This window comes from Bubalus kerabau, chromosome 13, assembly GCF_029407905.1.
Source record: "Bubalus kerabau isolate K-KA32 ecotype Philippines breed swamp buffalo chromosome 13, PCC_UOA_SB_1v2, whole genome shotgun sequence".
Lineage (NCBI taxonomy): Eukaryota > Metazoa > Chordata > Mammalia > Artiodactyla > Bovidae > Bubalus > Bubalus kerabau.
In genome coordinates, this window is record NC_073636.1 from 67,384,518 (window position 1) to 67,411,688 (window position 27,171).

At 52.5% G+C, this 27,171-nt stretch overlaps 1 protein-coding gene across 1 annotated transcript in view; it reads left to right on the forward strand.

The window, feature by feature from the left end:
* The window catches only part of VSTM2L (V-set and transmembrane domain containing 2 like), a 39,107-nt gene extending 12,783 nt beyond the window's left edge, over positions 1 to 26,324 (forward strand). Inside the window, exons 2-4 of the mRNA XM_055543236.1 lie at positions 13,118 to 13,287; positions 15,206 to 15,256; positions 24,950 to 26,324. Coding sequence (XP_055399211.1) covers positions 13,118 to 13,287; positions 15,206 to 15,256; positions 24,950 to 25,222 — 494 coding nt within the window. The 3' untranslated portion in view covers positions 25,223 to 26,324. The remainder of the gene's footprint in view (positions 1 to 13,117; positions 13,288 to 15,205; positions 15,257 to 24,949) is intronic.
* Positions 26,325 to 27,171: the final 847 nt, after the last annotated feature.

Below are 27,171 nucleotides of genomic sequence, written 5' to 3' on the forward strand. Positions count from 1 at the left end.
AACACCGAAACAGACTCTTCACCTGCATAGATCATGTAATCCTCAAAAATAAGCCTTTAACCAATGACACACGTGGGAACCGAAGCCCAGAGAAGTGAAGCAACTTACACAGTGTCACACAGCAAGAAAGAGTGGAGCCGCATCCTAGGGAGGGGGGCTGTGTGACAGTAATACAGCCTCTGGTGTTTCCTGGAACTTGGGTTCACGTCCTCGCCCTACCATTTACTGGATCTGTGCCCTGTGATACACAGTCCTCTGTCCCCGAGTGTTAGATTTTTTATCTGTGAAAAACCATAAGATTGTTGTGAGGATTATGGATCGTGCCCTGCACTGGTCTTGGGCTCTGTTGTATGGATGAAAAGGCATCTAACATTTGTAAATCCTGGACTTCACCTGCCCCCCAGTCCCTCTTTTTCCTCTGGGTCCTCTGCCCCTTTTGCCAACACATCAGCCCTCCAGTGCACAGAGCATGGTCTGAAGAGCCTGAGGCTGCAGAGATGAAGGCAGCCTCCGATTGGATGGGATGGAGGCCCTTGACAAGGGGTTCACCTCGTGCCGGAGAGTAAACAGCTCCCCACCCAAGGGCAACATTTCTTTGATGTCTCCTGTTTCATCCAAAATGCATGAGTTCTGTATTCCATGCCATAATATATTCATGTTTGTTTTAATACAAAAGTAATGTTCTTTTCCCATTTGTGGGGGCAGTGGAGGGATGGGAAGGAAACTGATGCCTCAGAAAGTCACTTCCAAAGCCTCAGTACGGCCAGAAGGGAGCCCTCCGTTCATTTCTTTGGTCATTCATTCTACGAGCACGCATTCAGGCCTCCTCGTTCCTGAAATTGATGTTAGTCCTCCCCACACGCAAGACACAGGGAACCTTCTGGCAAATCAGACAGGATGCTGTGCCGCATAGGTGAGTGGGATTTCAGGTCTATGGGCCAGAGCGAGCAGAGTGGGATTTCAGGTCTATGGGCCAGAGCGAGCAAGGTCTCAAGGGTGCCAACCAAAGATGAATCATTGGGCTGGGCCAGTGGCCAAGACAGCCAGAGCCGGTGACAGTGGTGGAGGTGGCTGCCCACCGATGGGCAACGTCAGCTGGACCTGCATCCCAAGCCCTTCTGATCAAGAAGGAAGTCTCTTCCTGATGCCGCTCGAATTTAACACCCATCTCTCACCCATCTCCCCTGTTAATGAGAGGAAATGGGGACGGAGGCTCGTAGCCTTCAGCAGGCAACCTTCTCTGGCTAGAATTTACGAACGCTGTTTGGTTTTCATAGTGTTTATTTTTACTGTTACCCTCTCTTTATGGCAAGTGATGCTGATTTTCCATTTATGGCAGTAATAAAAGTCTCCTTTTAAGTGGAATTTATTTAAGTAAAAAAGAGAAAGATGCTTTGAAAATAAATATTAAGTAAATAATAGTGCAGGTGGTACAGGGAACCTGCAGAAATGGTAAAGTGGACCCCAAAAGGTTGGACTTGCAGAACTCTCTTTCCTATGCCCTTTCTGGCCCCTGAGCACCCTGGCTGTGCAAATCCCATCAATGTTCAAGTCCAATCCTGTCCCCTCTTCCCAGAAGCCTTTTCTCTCCGAGGACGTGCACCTCCGTCCAGAGTCTCTGCACACACCTTGTGAGCCGCACATCTCTGCAGTGCACTGGGATCTCTGGCTCTGTGAATGGTGCACACCCTGAACAACCGTACGTGCCAATCCGGGCTCAGTCCCAGCTCTAGTTGCTCAGTCCCAACAATAGTTACTGGTCTGTGTGTCTGTAGCTCCTGCAGAATGTGTGCCCCTTGAGGATCAGGGCCTGGCCTGAGCATCTTGGGAAGCCCAGCACAGGGACTGGCCCAGGGTAGGCATCCATGAAAACTGATCTCTCATTTCTTCTGCAGGGAGGACTTTAGTCCCTACCACATGCCCAGGCCCCTATCATCCCAAGAAGGCACATTCAGTTCCTCAGACTTTTGTACAAAATGCACTCCTTTTCACTTCTTTTAATTATTATTATCAATTCCTTTGGTTGTGCCGAGTCTTAGTTGCAGCATTAAGGATCTTTTTGTTGATGCATGTGAGATCTAGTCCCTGAGCAAGGATTGAACCCAGGCCCCCTGCACTGGGAGCATGAACTCTTAGCCACTGGACTACCAGGGAAGTACCCTCCTCTTCACTTCTTGAGAAGAGGACACCTGTCCACTCCAAGATGAAAGAGCCTCTGTGACCTCGATCCCTCTTGCTGCAGGCCACCTGCCCGAGGTGGGGGGTTGGCTGCCCAGGAGGAAACAGGGAACCCTTGGGTGCCCCCCGACCCCAGGCCCATCCCAGAGCAGACACCCCACACCCATCCCTGCCAGGCTTCTTATTCCCTGGAGGCTTTTTCATCCCACTTCTTTAGGTTTTCCTCTTATGGGCATTTTACATCCCCTGATTTCAAGAGCTCTGTGAGAGTCTCATGTGAGATGGAGCTTCCCAAACAACACTCCCTCTGCAGTCCTTTTCCCTGTTCTGCCTCCCAGTAGGGAGTTCAGGAGGCTCTGGGCTTTTCTGACCCCCATGTCACACACCCTTTCTGTCTCAGCACTCTGTTGAGCTGGTCACCGAGCAGGCTTTCTGGAAATAGCCCCCAGTGACTCTCACTTTCTAGAGCTGCAAGAGGACAGCGGGTGAGAGAGGACTCAGATTTGGGTTGGGAAATTCCAGTCAGCCTTGGGATTGAAATCTGACTAGCATCAAGTAGATCAGTCGGTAAAGTATCTGCCCGCAATGTGGGAGACCTGGGTTCAATTCCTGGGTTGGGAAGTGCCCCTGGAGAAAGAAATGGCAACCCACTCCAGTATTCTTGCCTGGAGAATCCCATGGACAGAGGAGCCTGGCAGGCTGTATAGTTCATAGGATCGCAAGAGTCGGACACAACTTAGTGCTATCTTTCTTTCTTTCCTTTTTCTCTGGGAGGATGAAGTGGGGTCCTGTTTACAGTGTCTGCCACATCGAGGGGTTCCCTTCAACACCGGGGCAGGGGACTGTACCCAATGGCCCCCAGGTTATCTGAGCCTCAGTTTCCCCACTTGTAATAAAGAGACAGTGACCCCTGCCCAGCAGGTCGGTGCGAGGATTACTGGGAACACGCATCTCAACTTTCTGGCTCCTAGTGGGCCTCCAGTCAAAAGGTCACCCCACAAGGTTGATGGCGCTGGTCCTTGGGCCTCAAGGGCAGGCAAGCTGAGGGCCCTTCTTGGAGCTTCAGCCTTTCTTTATTGGCCTGTTCACTCTTGGTCACATTTCACATGACAACTTGATGCATCATCACGGGAACCCTCCAGCTTGTCAATTTTCTGGGAAGCCCCTTGGCTGGACCCAGTGGGCCAGACTGGGCTTGGACATTGGTGGTCGTGAGGGCCAGTGGGAGGTAGGGTGGGTCTGGGGGGGCCTGACTCAGGACCTCCCTGTGTCCATACATCTGCGCTCGTGGGTGCTGTCTCCCCAAACACTAATCTGGCACATAGTAGATGCCCAGTAAATGTTGGGTGGGTGAATGACGGGATGAATGAATGAAGGGATGATGTCTACGTCTCGTTTTTTTCTTTCAAGTTTCTAACTTAAGTCTCTGAAGTTTTTGTCTAACCTTCCTTTCTCACTTCATTCAGCACATGCCCAGCAGTACCGCCTGTGCGCCTCCTCTATCCTGGCCAATATGGAGCCCTGCCCTGGGGGAGCTTCCGGTTTGGGGGAGACACAGACACCCTGATTAATACCTGCCATGTAACACAGGCCAGTGGGGCAGCAAATGGAGGACTCGGAGACCATCGGGAGCATCAACGAGGGCTTCTGCCCTAGCCCAGGGAGAGGGGGCATCTCCAGGCAGAGGGCCACTTATGAGCAGGGATTCCAGGAACCATGCAAGGTTGGGCCCTGAGGGAGATATGCACACATGGCCCGAGGGAGATATGCACACATGGCCCAAGGGCAGGAGGGGCTGAACTGGGTTCTGGGCAGGGCCAGAGCTAGGGGCTTCGGATGCTCAACTTGGGAGTCTGACTTTGACCCTGAGAGCTGGTGGTTTCTCAATGGGGCATCCCAAGCATGAATACCTTTGGGAGCGCCCTGCTCATCCTCCAGGGCGGGGAGGATGGGATCCTTTCTTGGTCTTTCACCAGAGCTGCTGCATATGTTCTGTGTGAGAGCAGAGTATTTGTTGAACACCTACTATGTGTCTGGCATCATTCTAGCTGGCAGGGTGCAGCAGTAAACAAAACAGACCCAAATCTCCTGCCTTTGAGGGGCTTACACCCTGAGTGGAAGAGGGACAGTACACGAGAGACGCTAAGTGAGAATATAATATATTAGTAAGCAGTAAGGAAAAATATGAGGGAGAAGAGGCCAGGGACGATACAAGAGATGACATTGGAGCAAAGATAAAAGAAGTGAGAGGCTCCCATGGATACAGGGGCAGGGGGAGTCTTCTAGACACAAGCGCAGGGAAATTTTTGTTGATGAAAACCATTGTGGCAGAGCTGGGAAGCCACAGGAGGTGGTAGGGCTTTTTTAAAAACAATCGTAAAATAGTCATAATGTACAATTTACCATTTCAACTATTTCTTAGTGTACAGCTCAGTGGCATCAAATATATTCAGATTACTGTGACCATCACCACTATCCACTTACGTAAATGTTTCATCACCCCAAAGTGAAACGCTATAGCCGTTAAACAGTGATGCCCCCAGCCTGCCTCCCCCAGCTCCAACAGCCACCATTCTGCTTTCTATCTCTATGAGTCTGACTACTCTAGAAATCTCATGGAATTGGAATCATACAGTATTTATCTTCTTGTGACTGGCTTATTTCACTTAGCCTAATGTCCTCAGGGTTCTTCCATGTTGGAGCAGATGTCAGAATCTCCTTTTTTAAGACTATAATATTCCATTGTATGGAGGGGCCACATCCTGCTTATCCATTCATAACTGGAGGTTTTAAGCAAGCAGCGACTTGGTATTTCCCGGCAGGAGATTAGATCTGGGACAGAGATGACCTCAGGACCCCACGGGCCGCACTGGTTCTCTCTGTTCTGCCCGCTTCATCTCTCTTTAGCTCTAGCTCTGCCTTGGTTCCCCTGATGAGGAGCTGCCCCTGCCACCAGTCTCCCGGGGGAATACAAGCTCCAGCAAAGACTGATGCGTGGGCTGGGAACCAGTCCCTGCAGGCTTCCTGGAAGAGGCAGTCTTAGTCCAGAAACCTGAAGACTGGAAAGGCAGAGAGGGTTGTGCAGAGGGAGACCTGGGTCTGGACCAGAGTGTCTGGGATGAGGAACCTGAGCTCAGAGATGGAGGGACATGGGACTGGGATAGGGTTGCCTGGGTCAACATGCCTCCTTGGGACCTGCGTGAATCTCCCTGGCTTAGCAAGCATGGATGTTGGAAGGAGAGTACAGGACTGATGGATGAGGGGTGTCATGGTCCAGGTGTGAGTGAAATACAGATCTTGCCTCCACTGCATAATCTGATGAAGCTACAAGGAAGCATCTTTAAACATCTTCCTGGAGATGGTAGGATTTTGAGCTAGAAACTGAGAGAAGGGAGTGCTTTTTCTTGAGCACCTACTATGTGCCAGGCATGAGGCGTATGTTGCCTTGTGCAACTCTCTCTTTATCCTCTCATTCTTCCCTTTTTTCAGCTAAAGAAACTGAAGCTCAGAGAGGTAAAGGGGCTTGTCCAGGTCACACAGCTAGGGACTCAAGGAAACAGGATTCAGATCCGTGCCAGAGGCCAAGTGCTAGATGTTTGTACTGAACAAGGGCATGAAAGGTTAGGAAGGAGGTCAGGGTCCCACTCTTGAAGGGCAGGTGAGATCTTCCAAATCATCTCCTGCCTTTTCCAGGAGCCAAACTTAGCGACTCCGGCTGTAGCCACAAACTATTTCCTGCAGATGATGCCCGATAACCAGGCCTGGGGTTAATTAATACATCGCTCCCCCAATTAAAAGCAGAAAGGAAGGAGATGTTGTGTTCAATCAAGCCCCTTTCTCCTTCTCCTGCTGAATCCTAATTTGTGGACAGCGGTTTTAATTGTCTTCCCAGCGAGCCCAGCCCTGCTCAGGGCCCTGGGGCTGGAGAGGACAATCATATCCTTCTCAAACATCTATAATTATACCAGCTCCCTGGCTGGGAGGAGTTACCTGAACAGGGAGGGGTGGGAGGAAGTCAAAGAGGAAAGAGCATTTGAATGTCCCAAACTCAGCAAGGATGATGTGGAGGTTGGGGAGGGGTCTGAGAGGCTAGAGGGAAGGAGGTGGTGGGGTGAGGGGACCAAGAAGAGAGTTATAGGAGCATGGTCTAGAAGTTATGGGCTGCCACTCCTGAGTCCTCCAGAGCTGGGTTCATACATAACCACTGACTCTGGGACCTTGGTCAAGTCACTTAACCCTTCTGAGCCTCAGTTTCCCCATCTGAAAAATGGGGATGATAATGATCACACTTCCCCTGTAGCATCCTGATGAGAGCATGAGAAAAGGTGTGTAAAGAGCTTGGCAGAGGGCCTTGTTAGAGATGATGATCTCTGACAAATATGGAATACTAACAAGCACTCCATATTTGTCAAGATCATCATCGTCATCATCAAAATTAAGGTGGCTCAGCTTCTGGTCTCTGGTGCTGATGCTGAGTCCTCATCACAGAATTAGCAGAGGGAGCAAGAACCTCTTGACAACTAGAGCCGCCCACCTTCAGTGGAGGCAGGAGTAGCTGAGCTCCCCGTCTCTGGAGGTGTGCAAATGGGACACAGAAGTGTGGAATCTGGTGGCTGAACTTGACCTGATAATTCAGATCAAATTCTGATGGGAGCTGATGGGCTCCCAGGGTCTTGGTCACGCCTGCTGGTCAGACCCTAAGTTCAAAATCCAGCTGTGTATCTTGGACAAATGATGTCACCTTTCTGAGCCTCACTTTCCTCATCTGTCAAATGGAAGTGAGTGGATTAGAAACTGTTAGAGACAATGTCAGCATCAAGCTGGTAGATGCTCCTTAAAAGGTGTGATTATTATTTTTTAAACAAAGCTCTGTGGGTTTCCCCTCCTCCCTCCTGGGTTCACACTATCCTTCTCCACCTCTGCTTATTGGTATTCACCCCTCCTTCAGGGCGCAGCTGAAGGGCCAGGTCACCTCCTCTTCCCCCAAGTGGAAGGGACCCCTCCCCTTCCCAGTGCCCAGGGCCTGGCTCCCTTGGGTTTGTCTGAGCTGGTGGGGGTCTCAGACTGTGAGGACTAACCCTACTGTATAGAGGAGTAAACCGAGGCTCAGAGAGGGGGAGAATTTTCCCAAGGTCACACAGCAAGTCTGACGGCAGAAACAGGCTCAGTCCCTTCTCCCCGGCTCCAGGTCCTGGCACTCACCTGTGTGTGATTTCTCCCTTCAGGAAGGGGGTTCTCTGGGGTGGGCCCCAAACAAACCCTCATGTTGCTGCTTCTGGAATATGGGGACTCAGATATGCCATCAAACGCCTAGAGCCTCAGCTTCCCCACCTGTCCTGAGAATGCATTGCCCCCTTCATCACAGAGGATGAAGCCAATGGGATCCTAAGGGGGCCTCCTTTAACCCACCCAACCATGTGGCTCCTGGCAGGGTCTGAGGGGATCATCGAGAAAGAGCAAGGGGCCAGAGCCCCCTGTGGAGAGGGAGAGCTGGTGGCCGCACCTACAGCCAACTCTCCTGGCTCCCAGGAGTTCTCAGAGCAGATTCTCCCTCCATCCTCCCAGCCAGGGCCCCTCCCCACTTCGGCTCAGGACTGCCTGGCCCACCTGGGGCTGGTGGGGGTGGTGGGGAGCAGCACCTTCTCTGGGAAGCCTCCCTTGATTGCCTCAGGCTGGGTGAAACACCTCGATACCAGCCTAGGCCTTTACACTCAGAATAAAACAGACTCCCCACAGGAAGGCGCTTCCTCAGGACTTTCCAGAACAAGGTTGGCTACTGGGGACTGTTCCTTTTTAAGAAAGAGTCCTACCACCCCAAAGAGTTTGAGTTATGTGGGAAAAAGCACAGCCTTGGGAGTCAGACAGTGTGTGCATGTGTGTGTGTGTGTGTGTGCTAAGTCTTTTCAGTCATGTCTGACTCCACGCAACTCCATGAACTGTAGCCCACCAGGCTCCTCTATCCATGGGATTCTCCAGGCAAGAATACTGGAGTGGGTTGCCAGGCCCTCCTCCAGGGAATCTTCCTGACCCAGGGATTGAACCCATGTCTTGCATCTCCTGCATTGGCAGGCGGGTTCCTTAACCACTAACATCATCTGGGAAGCCTGGCCTGGGTTCAAACCCAGGCTCCACTGTGTGACTTTGGAAGGGTTACTGCCCTACACTGGGCCTGGGCCGCCTCCTCTGAGCAGTGGGGAGCTGAGGCTGGCAGAGTCACCACCTGCCAGGATGCCTGCTGTACATGACAACTGACCACTGGGAAGGTGCCTGGCCTAAATTCAGATATGCTGTAATCATGTAAAATACATGTGGATTTCCAAGACTTAGCACAAAAAAGAATGTAAAATTTCTCATTAATAATTTTATACATGTTGAAATAATTTTTTGATATCTTGGGTTAAATAAAATAAATGATTAAAATTAATTTCACCTTTTAATTTTTTTTTTTTTTTTTTTGGTTACTTTAAAAACATGGCGACAGGTAATTGAAAATTCCCTCTGTCTTGGTGCAGGGCTCGCATTCTGTGTCTGTTGGACAGCGCCCTCTAGAGGACGATTACTGGGATCCGCGTTGGGGGAGAGGGGCTGTTGTGGGGCGGGGGAGGGCCTGACCTTGCCCACCTCTGGCTGCTGAGTAGCCCTGGGCCAGATTTCTGCATCAATAAGAAGAGCTGGTGGACCAAGGTCAGGGTTTTCAGTCAGTTGGGGGGCCTGTGGGCAGGGGGAGGCTGAGTGAAGGCGGATGGAGGCCAGCCCCTCCTTTCACCCTGATGGAAACCCATCGCTGCCCTTCCTTCCACCCGTGAGACCCACCGTACCATCTCCCATCCTCCTGTGGGACGGACTCACCCAGCCCTGGGAGGAGAAGTGCCATGGCTGAGTCATATACAGCCCTGGTTCCAGGGCTGGCTTTGCCCTTCCTAGCTCTGTGATCCTGGGGGGTTGGAGGGGCGGCTCCCGGTGGGGGGAGCAAGCCCCTCTCCACACAGTAGCTCTGGATCTCCTTTCTCCACTGGCAGGAGGGAAGATGGTGGTTACTTTCGGATTCCCATGGCTCAGGCAGGGACAGCTGGAGGGGGTTACAACAGCAGTGTCGCTCCCACTATCTCTTGGCCAGGAAGCTCACACTGCCAGTTACCTCGGATCCAACTGGGAGCCTCACCGCTCTCCTCCTTCCCCCATCTGCAAAGGTGCTGGGCAGGTAGGGGCGTGGATCAAAGCAGAATCCGGCTGTCCCCAGGGCCAGGGGCCAGTGGCTCACTCTGAGCACCTCCCAGTCCTCCTGGTGGCTCAGGTCCTCGGCGGCCCCCTTCAGTCCTGCCCGAGTTGGCGAGTCGGCATCAGCATTTAGCGAGCACCTACTATGTGCCAAGCACTGTTCTAGGAACTGGGGATATATCAGTAGACAAGACAGGCACCACCCCTACCTCCTGTAAGAAAAAGCAGACCATAAACATACATAAAATAAGTGTATTAGCTGTGCTGTCCAATACAGTAGCTGTTATCTACAATTTAATGGACATGAGTTTGAGCAAACTCCAGGAGATGGTGAAGGATGGGGAAGCCTGGCGTGCTGCAGTCCATAGGGTTGCAAAGAGTCGGACACGACTTCGTGACTGGATGATAACAACCCCCTACAAGTGGCCATCTGCATTTAAGTTTTTTAAAAATATTTATTTCTGGCTGTGCTGGGTCTTTGTTACTTCGCACAGACTTTCTCTAGTTGCAGCAAGCGGGGTCTATTATCTGATTGTGGAGCCCAGGCTTCTCATTGCAGTGGCTTCTCTTCTTGCAAGAGCATGGGCTCTAGGGCATGTGGGCTTCAGTGGTTGTGGCACATGGGCTTAGGTGCCCCTCAGCACGTGAGATCTTAGTTCCTTGACCAAGGATCAAACCCGTGTTCTCTGTATTGGCAGGCCGATTCTCCTGGACCACCACAGAAATCCTTACATTTTAGGTTAAATTAATTCAAATGAAGTAAAACTTAAAATTCAGTTCCTTATTCACACTAGTCATATCTCAGGTGCTCAACAGACACATGTGGCTGGTGGCCACTGTATTGGCTCAGATACAGACCATTTTCCTCATCGCAGGAAGTTCTAGTGGGCAGCACTGAAAGTATGTTGGAAGGGAAGAGGGTTTCAAAGCTCTGGGTTGGGGCAAGAGATGCAGTTTTCTTTTTTTTTTTTTTTTCCAATGCAAATTGTATTTTGCAATTTCTCTTCTTTTTTAAAAATTTTTAATTAATTGTTTTGACTGCACAGCTTGTGGAATATGATTTCCCTGAACAGGGATCAAATCCAGGCCCTGGCACTGGAAGCACTGAGTCCTAACCACTGGACCAGGAAATTCCCAGGGATGCAGCTTTAAGTGAAGTGGTCAGGGTAGACCTCGCTGCACGTGCATGCTATGCTAAGTCGCTTCAGTCGTGTCTGACTCCATGCGACCCTATGGACTGTAGCCCTCCAGGCTCCACTGTCCATGGGATTCTCCAGGCAAGAATACTCGTGAGGGTTACCATTTCCTTCTCCAGGGGATCTTCCTGACCCAGGGATTGAACCCTCGTCTCTTACGTCTTCTGCATTGGCAGGCAGGTTCTTTACCACTAGCACCACCTGGGAAGGCCTCAGGCCTCACTGAAGAGGTGACATTTCAGCAGAGCCCTGATGCAGGGGAAGGAAGGAGCCCAGTGATAAGCTGGGTGAAGAGAGTGCTAAGCAGTGGGAACAGCAAGTGCAAAGGTCCTGAGGTAGGATCTCAGCTAAACATCCAAGGAACAGCAGGGAGGCCATTGTGTCAGGAATGGAATGAGCAAGGGGGAAAATAGAAGCTTTTCCTCCACAGGGGACTGGCCTGAACAAGGAGGGCCTTGTCAGCCACTGTAAAGGCTTTGGTTTTTTGTCTTAGGGCGAGGGTGTTATGGGAGATTTGAGAGAGAGAGGGACTGATTGGTGTTTTGCCAAATTTCCTCTGGCTGCTGTGTTGAAAATAAATGAATGAGGAGGGTGGATGGTGGCAGGGAGGCCAGTGGCTCCCCTGCTATAATGGGTGAGAGGTTGTGATGGCTGGCCCGGCCTGGGGCAGTAAAAGCGGGGAGAAGGGGCTTGATTCAGGAGATGTTCTGGAGACAGAACTCATGGAACTCCCCAGAGACCGAATGGGGGCATAAGGGAAAGAACAAAGGAGGCAAGGGAGACCCTACAGTTTTTGGGGGGCTGGGGCACTTGGAGGTCAAAGGTGGGTGGGCAAGAACCTTCCTCCAGGAGCCCATTGTGTTTCCTGCCCATTGGAAACAAGGACAGTCCCAGCTCTCAGTTGCTGACACACCACCCTTGACACGTGTTCAGTAACTCAAACAACATCTCCGTTCTTATTAAACTGGCTTTGTTACGCAACGGCAGTCAGTCCCTCGCAAACCTCAGAGAACATGGGCAGCCTGAACCCATGACCTTGGAGGTCAAAGATGTCACAGACATTCTCTTAGCCCACAGGCTCATTGCTGGAGTCAAGCTCCATTTGGAAACCCTGTGTGTACAGCAGAAACAGCAGGATTTTATCAATCCTGACCCTCCCAAAGTGCTTGGGATCATGGGAGCGGGGTGGCAACAGGTGACCTCAGAGCAGGACCCCTGCTTCCAGTCAGGCTGTCTTCCTCCACCTCCGAGGGACCACTGGGGCTGCAAGGTGGGCTTGTCTGCCTGCTGGGTGGGGGCGCCTGGCAGCAGCAAAACAGACCTGGTGTGGCAGGGACCGACGGAGGCAACATTCCCTGGGTGACCTGCCGCTGCCAGGCATCTTTCCAGGGAGAGATAATCCGTCCTGAGAAGAGGAAAGAATTCTAATTACGTCTCAGGACAGTAATGTTTGTTTGGAAAGACAAGAGACAGAACATATGGTGGGAGCAGTGCTGGACTGCACCGAGTAGGGACTGGTTTTCCCATTTCTCTGCTAGCGTGGTGGGGGTGGCCGTAGGGTGGGGCTCGTGCTGTGTCTGGGGAACCGCTGCTCCATCTTTGGTGGGGAGCTGGACCCGGCTTGGGGGGGTGGGGCGCGGGTGACGGGAGGCACCTGGGTCTCCCACCGTCCCCTGGGGGCCTTGAGAGGATGGAGACTGTACCACCTGTTTGGGGCATCTCGCAAGTGCCAGGAAATGTGTAGTGAGGGAGCTCTGGTCCCTACTGTCCTGCAGCTGCGACAGGCAGTGCCCACAGCCAGCGGATGTGCGTGACCATGACCGGGGTGTTGAGGGGAACCGACCCAGTGGGTCAGGGAAGGCCTTTCTGAGGGGGCCAGGTTTCAGCTGAGCTTTGAGTGACCTGCCTGGCCAAAGAGGCACCAAGGGAAGCACACTTCAGGCACTGGGAACAGCGGAGACCAAAGTGAGGCCTGTTCACAGGACAGAATGGAGACCAAGGGGAGGTGGGAGTGGCCTGCCCCCCAACCTGGGCAGAGGGGACCCCGGCAAGGTTCCTTGATTGAGGCGGAGGCTCAGGTCTGGTCTGGTTTCTCAAAGACAGTGCTGAATGCTGTGCCCTGGGATTGAGAAGACCCCCCAGGGCGGGGCAGGCAGAGAAATTGGGAAGAATTGATGAAAGCAGCAGCTTCTTTCCTGGCCTCCTGGCCTTCTTGCTCACACCTTCCAACCAAGCCCTCCTCGGATCCGTCACTACCCTCTCCAGAGAATCTGTTGCCCGCGGTCTCGGGGGTCGAGGGCTGGCCCCTGTGGGACATTCGGGGGCCCCCGACCTCCTCCTTCATCCCCAAGTCTTGCCACCTGCCGCCACTGCCCAGCCCTCTTGCCCAGCCTCCCAGAGCTGGTCCAAGCGCCCCACCAGCAGCCAGACCACCCCGCCCCACCCCCTCCCCTCCCCCCGCCCCCGCCACCGGCCCTGAGGTTTCCTGAGCCCTTGGCTACCCTTCCCCCGGTGTATCCGCACAGCCCTGTTCACAGAGACGCCCCACGACATGACGGCGCGGATGGGCGAGGACGTGGAGATGGCCTGCTCCTTCCGCGGCAGCGGCTCCCCCTCCTACTCGCTGGAGATCCAGTGGTGGTACGTGCGGAGCCACAGGGACTGGACGGACAAGCAGGCGTGGGCCTCGAACCAGGTACCGCCCGGGAGAGCCTTATCCGAGTGGGTCTGGGAGGATCCCGGCCCCCCAACTCCCCGGGAGGGGGTATGTCTCTGCCCCTCATCGTCTCTGAGGGGCACGGGCTCCAGCTGTGCTCGTCCTCTGCAGCTCCCAGCACTCTCCCTCCCTTCCAGGAATGGAAGCTTGGTGGGGGGGTCGGAGTAGGGAGCAGAGCGAGGCTGTGTACTTGGGATGCGCGCAGCTGGTAGGGCCCTGCAGGGAGCAGAGTCCCGCCCTTCAGGTACAGGTGGGGAAACTGAGGCCAGAGGGACGGAAGCTGGCTCCAGGTTACTGGGCAAGGCGCGTCTCCTGACTCACCTTCTCCAAGCCCTGGGAGCACTTGCTTTGTAAGTGAAAGTGAAAGTTGCTCAGTCCTGTCTGACTCTTTGCGACCCCATGGACTATGGGGTCCATGGAATTCTCCAGGCCAAGGCCTGGCGTGCTGCGATTCATGGGGTTGCAAAGAGTCGGACACAACTGAGCGACTGATCTGATCTGAACCTTTCCCTTCTTCAGGGGATCTTTCCAACCCAGGGATCAAACCCAGGTCCCCCGCATTGCAGGCGGATTCTTGCAAGCCCTCTAAACACAGGGCAGTCTTAGCCCAGTTCGGTCCCACACACACACACACACACACACACGTGCATGCATGCCCTTCCACACACCTGCAGACACACGAGGCAGCCCAGTCATGGCACACTTGCACACTCACTCACACACACATACACACACCCCCCGTGGAGGCATATGCTTCTGGTGTCCCCGCCCACCTGCCTGGCCAGTGCTAATCACCTACCACCAGCCCCACTGCCAGTCCCTGCAACACTGCCTGTGGGCTTTCTCTGGACCACAGAGCCTGCCGGCCCGGAAGGCAGGCTGGGAAAGGGCTCCATCAACGGCTGACAGCAGTTGGAGGGTAAATACCCCAGCTCCCTCACCCTTCAGTCGGGATAACTGAAGAGCATCCCCAGGTGCTCAGAGGGAGAAAGTTCAGTTGCCCACGGTGGTAACTGGCTTGAGGACATACCCAACCTTAACTTCCTTCGCTCTTTGGTATCACTCACTCACTCACCTCCTGGTGTTTCCTGGCATCACCTCCCAAATAAATCATTTGCACTTGAATCTTTGTCTCAAGGTCTGCTTCTGGGGGAGCAAACTAAGACACTCTCATTCTTACGCTTGTGTGTATATAGGTATTATGCAAACACATATGTGTCTGCCCACCTGTTCACATATGAACACATACATGACACACCCTCATATGCACACACAGGCATGCTCACACATTCTTGCATGTTTCATGAAATGGCTTCTAACATATTCACAAATACATATTAAAATCATCTGCCTCCCGGAGGTGTCCACTCCCCAGCACACTGGCTTAGAGGACTCCAGTGGTCAGAGAAAGCTCTCAGGCACAGAGTTGCGGGCTTTGCAGTTGGAAGCCTCTGAGGTCAGTTTGCAGGGGATAGTATGTGGGCAGGGCTCTGGCAGCATCTGTGCAAACAAACCTGAAAACAGGACGCATCCACAGATGGAGAGAGATGCAAGTGTGCAGACAGACAGTCCTACAGACACACCAAACCCGAATTACATTTTTGCCTGTTCACACCTACTACCCTCCCTGTGTATCTCCAAGTACCCTCCATATCAGAATGCATAGCGCATGTGCAGTCAGTTTTACAGACACCTCCTTTATCTTTGCTCTGACTCACCTCCATCCCTGAGTGGACGCAGAGCTGAAGGACTAACCCCCCCCCCCCAAGCCCCGCCTCCAGACCCATGGTCCTTGGAGCATCACCTGCTGTCTTGAGAATCTTAGCTGTGGCCCATATCCCCATCCCGTGATGCTAACGCCTTGTCTCTGCTTTTTCTACCCTCCTGCTCCCAACAGCTAAAAGCATCTCAGCAGGAAGACGCAGGGAAGGACGCCACCAAAATAAGTGTGAGTTTTGATAATGACTTCTTACAAGGGCTCTAATGGAGGACACAGCTGTAATTAAAAAAAAAAAAAAATTGGTCTAGTTCAGCAGGGAGCTTTGGCAAGAAGATGGAGGAGAAGGAAAAAATAAAAAAAAGAAGGGGAAAAAATTGGCCCAGCTGTTTTTTAAAAGCCAGAGATTTTTCAAGTTCATTGAATGACAGGCACAAACAAATGACGGGGGAGAGAAGATGCATTCTCTCCTGTCGGGGCCAAGGCTCTGCATCCCTGATGCTTCGTGCCTGTCTCAGCAGCATTTTTTATTTGGGAAGCCAACGAGGAACTAATGAGACTGAGTTGGCTTTTTTCGGCCCATCACAAATGACGGCTGCGGCCTCTCACGGTCACTTGGTTCATCTGGCTCGGGATGTGAGGTGGGACAGAGGAGCTACAGCCGAAGGGTTTCAGGGCTGGCCGGGCCTTCTAATGCATTGACTCATTTTTATCATTGCTCCATCTCTCAAGGGAAAGGCAAGCTTTTGCCCATTTTACAGATGGGGCAGCTGAGGCTTAGAGGGGTCAAAGCTTTGCTGGAGGTCATGACTTGGCTGGGCCACATCGAGCTTTTGTCTCTAGGCTATGCTGGAGCCCCATGAGGTAGGGCACCCAGGGGACTCAGGGAGTGCCAGTTTTTGTAGAGAAGGGTGCCCCAAGCAGAGTCTGGAAGAGGCTGAGGAGAGGGGAGTGACCTGGTGACACGTGTGGCCATGGGACCAGGTTGGGTTTGTGCATGGGGCATGCAGTCAGCCTGGCAGGAGGCTGGGAGTCAACTGGACACATGCCCAGAAGATGCAGGTGCTCACAGGGGTATGGATGCGTGTTGGTGGGAGTGACCTCCAGATTCACTCTTTTCTGCTGCTCCTTCCCAAGCCCATCAAGGACTTGTTGGGGAGCTCAGGGCCCCAAGGCCACTTAGACACAGAGGATCACCTAGAGCAGAATTCACAGTGTAAAGAGTGGGCACCGGGAGGCATGAGGTGTCATGCCAGGCCCTGGAGGTGGCAGAACAGAGGCCGGGAGGCTGGGAGGGAGGCTCCCACGGAGGCTCAGACAGGAGATGGGCAGATGACACAAGAAAGGCCTTCAAAGCATCATTTGTGCTATCTACCCTCGGGGCCTTTCTGAGCTGGGAAAACGTAAATCATTTCTGGCTCAGGGCGGCTGCTGGCCCACCGACCCTGGCCCCTTACCCTCATCCTCTGCCAATGGCACACCCATGTGTAACATCTTTTTCTTGCCCAAACACCCATCAGTTAAGCCTGGCCAGGTGGAGACCTCTGTGTACATTAATATACCCCGTTCATGGCAACTCTCTCACTGATGATTTTGCTTGGGGTTTAAGAAGCATCTAACGCAAAGGAGAAAATAATCTAATTGACTTAGAGGATTAGAATTCAAGGCTGCTGGGCCCCATGTGAGAGGCATGGAAAGATGCTAATTAGTTAAATAAAATAAATGTACTCAGCATGATCGTGCAATGCCCACCCCCCACCCCAATCCCTGGCGATTCCTGCACCAGCTGGGGCTCTGGTTAGGAGATTCCCAGACAAACACAGACCCATTTCCATGTGCAGAGAGCACCTTTCCTGTGATAGTTCTTAAGTACATGGACACACAGTTAGCGGACATCTGTGAGCAACAGCACACCCTAGGTTCCTGCAGCCCAAGAGAAGGCTCAGATTTCTCCATGGCCTTCAAGATTCTGTGCAGCTCGCTCTGCTCACCCTCTGGGCCATCTCATCTGTTGGACCTGGTTCCCCTGTCCCTCCCAACCCTGGCTGCCTCCCAGCCTCGCATTCCTTCCTACCTTCTGACATTTACACAGGCCAGTCCCTTGGCCTAGAAAACAGTTCCTCTCTCTTCCTTCAGAGCTCAGCTCATCAAGCCTCCCTGGACCCTGGGACTCAGCCGGCGCCCCTTCCTTCTCCTTGCTGGCTGCATTTTTGTCTGTCTTTTTTTGTCTGTCTTTTGCCTGAAGACATTTCAGGCCTGTCTTCCCTGAAGACAGTGTGGCTGGGACTGCGCCTGCCTGATTTCTGGAGCCTGGCACCGTGCCTGGCAGGTAGTCAGCACCCAATAAATATTTACCAAGTGACTGCTACACACACACAAACACACACCCAGGCCAATGGCAGCACAAAGCCAGACACAGATTTTGATACATGGACATGCCAACACCATATGCATCGTGCCTGTGCATGTATGTGTACAGGGGTCATGTGGGAAGGTGGGGCCTGGGAACGAAGGCCTTGTACCTGCAGGAGCCAGATGAGCCATGCAGGAGTGCTGGCCCCAGAGTCCCATGTCACCTAAAAATCCTAAATTCCAGGAAGTATGTCCCAATTTTTTTTTAATTTATTTTATTTTTGGCTGTGCTAGGTCTTCATTGCTGCATGCGGGCTTTCTTTAGTTGCACTGAGCGGGGGCTACTCCCTAGTTGCTTCTCATTGCGGTGGCTTCTCTTGTTACAGAGCATGTGCTCTGCTCAGCAGTTGTGGCACACAGGCTTACTTGCTTTGAGACATGTGGGATCTTCCCGGATCTTCCCAGACTTGAACCCAAGTCCCCTGCATTGCAAGGTGGATTCTTAAGCACTGAACCACCAGGGAAGTCCCTGATTTTTTAACTGTTGGGACCTAATTTGATTTTTGAAAAACTGTGGAAGACAAACAGCTCAGTCTTCTGGCTGGGCAGCGTCAGCACCTTGGGGGCCCCAGGTTCAGAGTAGGAAGTAAAATGAGTCTCCGGGGGTTTGGTGGAGGCAGGGCTCCATCGTGGGTGCAGTAACTCCTTGGGTTCACCATGGTGGCCCTGGGGAGGTTGAGATACGGCAGCGCTGAGTGCAGGGGTAGGTCAGGGAGGACACAGTGGGGCCAGCGCCAAATGTCCCAGGACCACTCGAGTCCTGGTCCAGTTTTGCCCCCTCCCTGGGCCTCTCTTCCCCTGCTCACTGCTGTCTAACAAATATATGAAAAGCGCTATGGAAACTGTAAAGTCCTCTGGATTCGGCCGTGTAAATGACAGTGGTTACTAAAGTGGAAACTTAATATGAATTTTCAAATCACATGATTCCTATTCCCAGAATTGGGGGTGGAGGGGTGTGGAGCAGGGAAAGGAGGCCCAGCTTTGCAGAAAACGGGAGAGGGAATGAAAAGAGCTCAGAATCTCATAAGGAGATCGTTTAAATTACAGGCACCTGTAATAATAGCATTGAGAACAATAATAACAAGGCACCTAACATTCATTGAGTGCTTGCCATATGTCAGGAACCATGATGAGTACTTTACAATGTGATTTATCTCATTTAACTTGAGGCCTGGGGAAGGATCCCCTGGCCTTAAAAATTATCTCCCTTGGGAGCTTGTATATGCTAAGGATTCCCTCATCAGGACCTCATTCCTGGGGCTCAGATAAATTCTGCCTGTGTCCATTTTCAAGTTCTGGAAGTCTTTCTTTTGAGTTCACTAAAGTGCTGTGTTTTGGAATTAATTTCCCCTTAACTAACAATTTTGTAAGTAGAGATGGCCCCCAACTGCTGAATTTGAAAATAAGGTGAAATTCTCCACATGCATCCTCTTTCCCAGGAGGCTCACCTGCCTCTGTTACTGTTAGTCCCTTCTTTGGTCTAACTGCAGTTGTTTGTGCTATAGATTCATGTAACCTGTTTCAGTCCAAAACAGCCATGGGCAGCCTGGGTCCCAATATACATGTGGCCTTGTGCTCCAGCCCTGCTAGCCTAAGCCCTGCCTTCTCTCCAGCCAAGCCCTAAAAGCCAACGGGCAGCCAAAGAGGCCTCAGAAAGCACAGTGCAGCCCCCACGGCATGTAGGATCTTCCCAGACCAGAGATTGAACCAGTGTCCCCTGTAATGCAATGGGGAAGCCCCTGATTTTTAACTGTTGGGATCTAATTGGATTTTTGAAAAACTGTGGAAAGCAAACAGCACCTCCCAACCCCAGGCCCCCAAACCTGCATAAATGGTTAAAAGGCAGCAGCAGTATTTGTCAGATCAAGCCCCTGCCTGCCTTGCCTGCCCACCCCATACATGTGATACATGCATGAATACTGCATGGTTTCTGATGCAGGGAGTAGGGGCTGGGGATGAGAGCAGCACACGAGCTCTGCATTCTTCATGAAGGATTAACAGGCCAAGCAGTGGGTCATGGTGTACTACGACTTTATTTTCTGTAGAAGACATTTCTATTTCCTTGAAAATTCCTGCAGTGTTCCATGGTATACAAAGGGCATGGAATTCTGAAGTCTGAAAGGGAAGCAAGATTCATGTGGCGTCGAAATCACTCCATGCATCTTGGGAATCCCTTGAAATAGGCACAGAGCAGCCAGCCTTTGGCTGAGGCCCCAAAGATTACTCTGTGAAGGCCATGGTCACACACACCCAGTCCCCACTCTCAGGGTACTCCCAGCCAGTGTGGCAAATGGATGATAACTCAACCATCACACATGATAAAAAGTAAAATTACAGCTGTGACTATCAAAATAAGAAGGAGTGCAGCCAGTCACAGAGGACCTGACCTAGTCTGAGGGGTCTGGAGGGCTTCCTGGAGGAGGTGTTCTTTGAAGTGAGCACTGGCGTGTAGGGGGGTTGACTTGGAGTAGAGGGAACTTCTCTGAGTGTGTGTGTGTGTGTGTGTGTGTGTGCGTGCTGGAGGAACTGCTGGAGATTGGTGGGTGAGGGAAAGTAGAGGATTCCCCCAGCAGCCACTATGGGGAGCCATCACAGGAAGGGTTCTAAGTTGGAGCCATTTTGGAAAGATATGTCTGACTGTCTTAGGGGGATGGATTGGAAGGAGCCAAAGAAGGCAATGGCAGCCCACTCCAGTATTCTTGCCTGGAAAATCCCATGGTTGGAGGAGCCTGGTAGGCTTCAGTCCATGGGGTCGCTGAGTCGGACATGACTGAGCTACTTCACTTTCACTTTTCACTTTCATGCACTGGAGAAGGAAATGGCAACCCACTTCAGTGTTCTTGCCTGGAGAATCCCAGGGACGGTGGAGCCTGGTAGGCTGCCATCTATGGGGTTGCACAGAGTCGGACACAACTGATGTGACTTAGCAGCAAAGCACTTTGGAGAGCCCCTGAGGGAGGCTGGGATATTGCCCTGGCCAGTGCGTGGGGATCTGGGTTCCGGAGAGAAAGGAAGGACCAGTGATGTTTAGCAGGAAGATCAGTGGGATTCAGAGACAGATTGTGCCCGTGTGAAGGGAGATATGGGGGTCATGACTTGGGAGGGTCTAGCTGCAATGGGTGAGGCCTTCTGGGGCCCAGATTTGGGGAGACTCTGAGTTGGTGTCTGGCCTTGCCAAAGTGAAAGTGAAAGTTGCTCCATCATGTCTGACTCTTTGAGACCCCATGGACTATACAGTCCATGGAATTCTCCAGGCCAGAATACTGGAATGAGTAGTCATTCCCTTCTCCAGGGGATCTTCCCAACCCAGGAATCGAACTCAGGTCTCCTGCATTGCAGGCGGATTCTTTACCAGCTGGGCACTGGTGAATTGGCTGGGTGTTCCTGATGGAAGCTCAGGAGTGGCAGAGCTCAGAGCCCGGCCTGGGGAAAGGACCTCCTGACCCTCTGCTCCCCACCCGGCACCTTCTCAGGGTTACCACGTCACTCTTAGGCTGAGGACACATGGAGGAAAGGTCTGGCACCATGGATTAATTTGCCATCATCCACTCTTCCTGGTACAGCTCGGGAGAAGGATCCCAGCCCACCTACCTCATGGTCTGTGGGCTCCTGCCGTGTCCAGCGAGGCCTGGGCCATGGGCAGGCAAGAAGGAGGCTGAGCTTGGTCATGGCGTGGACTGGCCACCTTGTCTCTTTCAGCATAATTAGGTGCTTAATTGCACTGCTAAGGCCTGTCGATGCCCGGGCCGAGGCGATTATGATTTACAGCCAGGCCTCCACGTGGGGGTCTCTCTGCCTCACAGCCCCATGCTGGGGGGCTGGGCTGCAGGATTTTTCTGCCCAGTCTGTGAATGTTGAAATCCAACAGGCTGCTCCACCACCCCCATGAAGCCTGGGTAAGATGATGGCTCCCTCACGTAAGAGATGCTTCTGAGGAAGGGGCCAGGCTGCCTGAAGACATGGAAGGCTGGAGGCCTAGGGAAAGACAGGGGAGGGCGGGTGGAAAGACAGACTTGTTTACTGGTCCTGGGAGAATCCCCAGGGATATGATTAGGACCTGGTTCTTGTCACCAGCTGGGTGGCCTTGGGCAAGTCACCTTACCTCTCTGAGCCCTGTTTCCTGACCCTTACAATGGGTATCCCAATGTGCCTACATCTTGGTATCCCAGTAGTGCCTATGTCTTGGGGTTATTTATTATGGGATTTAAATAAAGCGTAGACTCTAGCACATCATCTCCCAGGGATCAAGCGCTCCATAAATATTAGCTACCAGCTCTGCTGTTAACTGTTGTTACTGTTTTTATTATTTGCTTTCTCTGGGTGGTGCTTACAGATGCAGATCCCCAGGACTGATGTGTGTCCTCTCCCATCATCCTGGTGTAAGCCGGCTCCCCCGGGTGCTTGGTTACGGATGTAAGGTCTGGATTCTCCCTTAGATCTGGAGCCTAGGTGGGAGTTGCAGGGGTCTGGCTGGCTCGCAGCGCCCAGGCCCCCAGAGCCTGACTCAGAGTGGGTCTCGCTCATGGTCTTGTCGAATGAAAGGATGAATCCAGCCCAAGAAAACTGAGGTCAGGGTGCTCGGGACAGGTCAGGGTCAGATCCAGCCTCCCAGAACTGTTTGCTGTTCTCCTTGTCTCCCTTCTCCTCCCTGAGTGGGGGAGGTCACACACAGGGGTGATGGGGTAGGAGGGAGCCAGTGACCAGGGCTTCCGGTCCAGGGAAGGGAAAGTGTGGGCGGAGGGGTGGGCCATGCATGGTGCTCCCTCCCCAGCACTCCTCCCAGCGCTTCACATTATTACTCCATTAGCGCCTTGTAGGGTTGACAAATGAAGGATAATTAATATCCGTGAGGGAAACAGATGTTGAGGTAATTCACTCCCCGCTGTGCATTTGCAACGGCATCTCCTAACTCGCCTGAGAGCGTGGCAGGGCCCCAGGACCTCTCTGTGCCCTTGGTCAGAGGTGATGGAACCAGCAGGGCTGATGGCCTCCAGCTGGGCCCTGCCCCAGTACCGGGGAGGAGGGGGTGTCTCACACCCAGGGTGGCAGCTGGAAGAGTCTCCCACTGCTTGCTCTACAGGGAAGGTGGGCAGTTCTGCCTCTGTCCCACCCCCTGCCTCCTGCTGTGCCGTAAGCCCATGTACTCTTGCTTTGTGGGGGATGATGACCAGCCAGGAAGGTCAGAGTAAGAGAGGGTGAGCCAGGCTCCTAGCAGCTGCCCACTGCTCTCTTCCCTTCCGGAGCCTGGGAAGTGCCCTGTGGCCCTGCTACCTCTGGGTGACCCTCTGTGGGCCCATCACACCTTTGAAGGGTTAGAGTGTGCAAAGGCAACCTGGGCTCACTGACTTGATGCCCATGGGAAAGCCACGTCTTTCAGAGGCTTAGCTTCACCATCTGTAAAGTGGGTATGATCATATATATGTGACCCAAAATTAACAAGCATGATATCTGGGTACCACTTCATTTGGAGAAAGGAGGGACTAGAGTAAGTCCATTTAAACACTTATATGTTTTATTTTTTCATTATTATTATTTACAGGGTACCAGGCTCTGGAGTGGTCACTGAGATGGAAAAGATAGATATCATTCCTGCCCTTGTGGAGTTTATAGTTTAGTCAGAAAAACAAAAATCAAGTAAACAGACAAATATTTGGTTCTCCAGTTGTGATGAGTGTTAGGAAAGAAATAGACAGGAGGATGTGATGGAGGGCTTCTTGGAGGAGGTGATGTTTGAGAATGAATGGGAGTCAAGGAGGTGATGGGAGACAGCATCCTGGCAGAGAGACCAGCAAAGGCTGTGAGGTCAGAAAGAGCCTGGCATCCAGGAGGAAGGAACCAGGGAGGCCAGAGCCAATTAATGGGATGATTAGAAGTCATGTTGTGTGAGGGCCCAGCTGCATGGTGAACACATCACCTCAGATACCGTCCTCTTTCTCACCCTGGCCTCCTCACTGCAAGGGTGATCAGCAAGGGTGTCCTCCTACAGAATTTGGGTTGTGGCAAGAACAGGCAGGCTGGGTATCTGTCCCCTTCACCAACCCCCCTGGAGAGAAGGACCAGTTGGGCTCCGGACTGGGGCCACCAGTCTGAAGCTCACTCAGCTCCACCCTGGCCCTGGCGAGCCTGCAGTGCCAGCTGGTAATGACATCACTGAGCAGGGTGTCGCAGCTGGCTATTAGGGACTGTTCTCGCCTGTTCTGTCTAGATTGAGTGCGGGCTGTAGGAGGGGCTTCTTTTGGCTCTAAGGAAGAAGGGGACAAGAAGGATGGAAGCCCCCTTTTACAACACCCCCACTTTATAGGCCAAACTTCGCTTTTATTTCAGCTTTTTATTTTGAATTGCAGACTCATAGAAAGTTACAAAGAGATCACAGAGTCCCCTGTCCTCATCTAGCTTCCCCAGTGATGTATCTCATATGACTGTCCAACTGCCTTTTCCCTCTTAATTGAAAAAATTCACAGCAGCTTTATAGTTGTGGCAGATTTATTAAGAAGAGCTCTAATCTGAAAGCTACCCAAATGTCCATCAACAGGTGGCTGGATAAATAGATTGCAGTATATCCATGTGATGAAATACTACACTACAATAAAAAGGAACAAGGCATGCAACATGAGCCAGGCAACATGAAGGAATCTCACTGAGAGTATGTCGTGTGAAAGAAGACACATACAAATGAGTTCAAGAACAGGAGAAACTAGTCTAGGGTGATAAAAATCAGAGTACTAGGTAACCTAAGGGGGTGAGAATTGACAAGGAGGGGCCACTAGGGTGCACTCCAGAAGGCTGTAAACGTCCCATGCCTTGCTCTGGATGGTGGTCACACCCAGCATACACGTAAAATTTCATTAAGCTGTGTGTGCCTTATTGTATATAAACTATATTTCAATTTTAAGTAAAAATTTAAGAACCCCATCCAATAAGTAAATGAGCAAAAAGCCAAAATATGAAGAGAAATATCACAGTCTTGCTCCTCCCGTGCCCCACCTCCACTGGAGTGAGCTATTTTTAGCATCCTGATATATTTGTGATCAGCCTTTGTTTTATTTTATTTTGACAAATAAGGCTAAGAATTCACTTTGCAGTTTACCCCAGCCCTTCCCTGGGCTCTGCTCCAGAAATAACCATAGCTTTGAGGCCACACTGTGTTCCCTGGTGTCTATTTTCAAACTTGCCCACACACAAGTCACCAAAACCAGTGTAGAGTGTTTTCATGCCTTTCTTTGTAGAAATGGCATCATAGGGCAAGAGTTTTGCAATGAGATCTTTTCACCCCATGTATCCCTGAGCTCTAATATGGCTAGTTCTAGCTCATGGTTTTTCACTGCTGTGCAATATTCCACTGAATGAACTGACCAGCACCTGTTTATGTGATCTGTTGATGGACACTTAAGTTGCTTTGGCTTTTCTGCTGTTGAACTCCGCAAGCCTTGATGGGAGTGTCCCTGGGGCCCCACCCGCGGAGCAGGCCCTGGATTCCAGTGGCCAAGGTCACTGTCTCTGTGTCGCCCCCAGGTGGTCAAGGTAGTGGGCAGCAACATCTCCCACAAGTTGCGCCTGTCGCGCGTGAAGCCCACGGACGAAGGCACCTACGAGTGCCGTGTCATCGACTTCAGCGACGGTAAGGCCCGGCACCACAAGGTCAAGGCCTACCTGCGGGTGCAGCCGGGGGAGAACTCCGTCCTTCACCTGCCAGAGGCCCCACCTGCCGCGCCCGCCCCGCCGCCCCCCAAGCCCGGCAAGGAGCTGCGGAAGCGCTCGGTGGACGAGGAGGCCTGCAGCCTCTAGACTGATGCCCAGCTTGCCGCCGGCCCGCCCCGCGCCCCTCTGGCTGTATCGAGTGCACGAGGAGCTGCTGGACCGCCGGGGACGGGGCTGCCCGGATCCAGCTCCTCCCCATCCCCGAGACGGCCCGTGGCCCCCTCCTCGGCCCTGCGCCCACCACCCCTCAGCTCAGCATGTAAGCCCCACCCAACCCTCCCCCTTCAGACCCCCGCCAGGACCTGGCTCGGAGAAGGTGGCCCGGGGCACCCAGGGGACAGCCGCCCCGGAACGCTGGGCTGGGGCACCAGGCCGGGACCGAGCCGCCCCCGTCTGTCACCAGCTTCGGTCGAGTCCAGTGTTTCGCTTTGCTTGCTTGTCTCCCATCCCGTCCCAAGCCGGGGGCCTCCCAGCCTTACTCTCCCTCCTATCTCCCATCCCCTGCTTGGACCCCGGGGCGTGGAACAGTGACCCCTCCCAAATGTGGACTTGAATCTTCTGAGCAGAACCAGGGCCTCTGGTGAAGGAGTGAGGCACAGAGCCCCCCAGGAGAGCCGTGACCCCTTGGCCAAGTGGCTCACAGGGGCCCTAGGAGGACAGGGAGACCGCTCCCACCGTCTCCAGTCATGTTCAGCCTCCTCCCACTAAGAATCAGCCCCTTGTCCCACCCACCAGGGAGGCGGGGGACCCCAGATCTGCCCCTTCACATGGCAAGTCAGAAGGAGGGCCTTTCCCCTCTGACCCCTTGGCCCCAGGCAGAGTCTTGCACCAGCGGGACCCTTTGGAGGGTCTTCGAGGCTCCGCAGGAGCCCCCTCTGCCAGCTCCTACCATCCCAGCCCCCTCCCAGGACCCATGCTGAACCCCCCCCTCAAGGGCCTGGGGCTGTTGGGAGCCAAGGGCCCCCCCATACCAAATCCTTTCACAACTCCTGAGCAGGGGGGCACCCACCCCCTTGGTGATTTGTAAATATTTCTACTGAGCCCCACACCCCCTCAGAACTGGCTGGAACCTCTGGCCACCCCTCAGCGATGGAGTCGGGGGATGTGGGAGAGGCCTAGGCTTTGCCTGGGGGCGTGTGGGTTACCCTGTACACACGATCCAGTCCGTGACTACCAGCCAACCTGAATAAAGCGATTTAAAAAAAACCCTGGGCAGAGTCTTTCTGGGGCATTCACGTCTGGGAACAGTGCCACCAGGGAGGGGGAGATGGGGAGGGGGAGGCCAGCCCATACCCGCGCCTCACTCGGTCCCTTCTTACACCTGCTCTCGGCCCCCCAAGCACAGAACGAACTCCAGTGGGGGCTCAAGGAGAAAGAAAACCAGCCCTCGTCCAGCGCCAATCCAATTACCAGGCGCTTGAATTATTCTGATTTTGAAATCATTACCCATACAGAAGCGAACAAAAAACATGTTTACACTATTTTGTGAATAAATAACTTATAAATGAAGTAAGGGTGAGTTACCAGCTCACCAGGCAACCCCAGAAAAGAATCCCCTGCCTGGCCCGTGTGTCTTCCAGATTACCTCCTCCTCTCTCCCAGAGGGAACCACCACTCTGATTTTTAAGGTAATCCCATTCTCAGTGTTCTTTTTTTTTTTTTTTTTTTTTACAGTGTTACTACCTATATGTATGTCATCTTAAACAATATGGTTGAGTTTTGTCTACATTTTTAGAACTTTATATGCATGGAATTATACCCTATCTGTTCTTTCATACATTGCTATGTTTGTGAGATTCACCTAGATTATTTCATGTGTCTGTAATGTGTCCATTTTTATTACCGTTCGACTATCCTACAACTTATCAATTTATGCATCCATTAATACTGTTGACAAGAATCTGTGGTCCCATCTGGGTGCACTGTAATTAATGGCCCTGCATGTGAGCACGTGGACTGCTCAGTTGGGAGGTTTAGGCATCCCTTTAGGGGGTCTCATTTTCTCCCCAGGTATCAACACCCCCATATTACAGTTG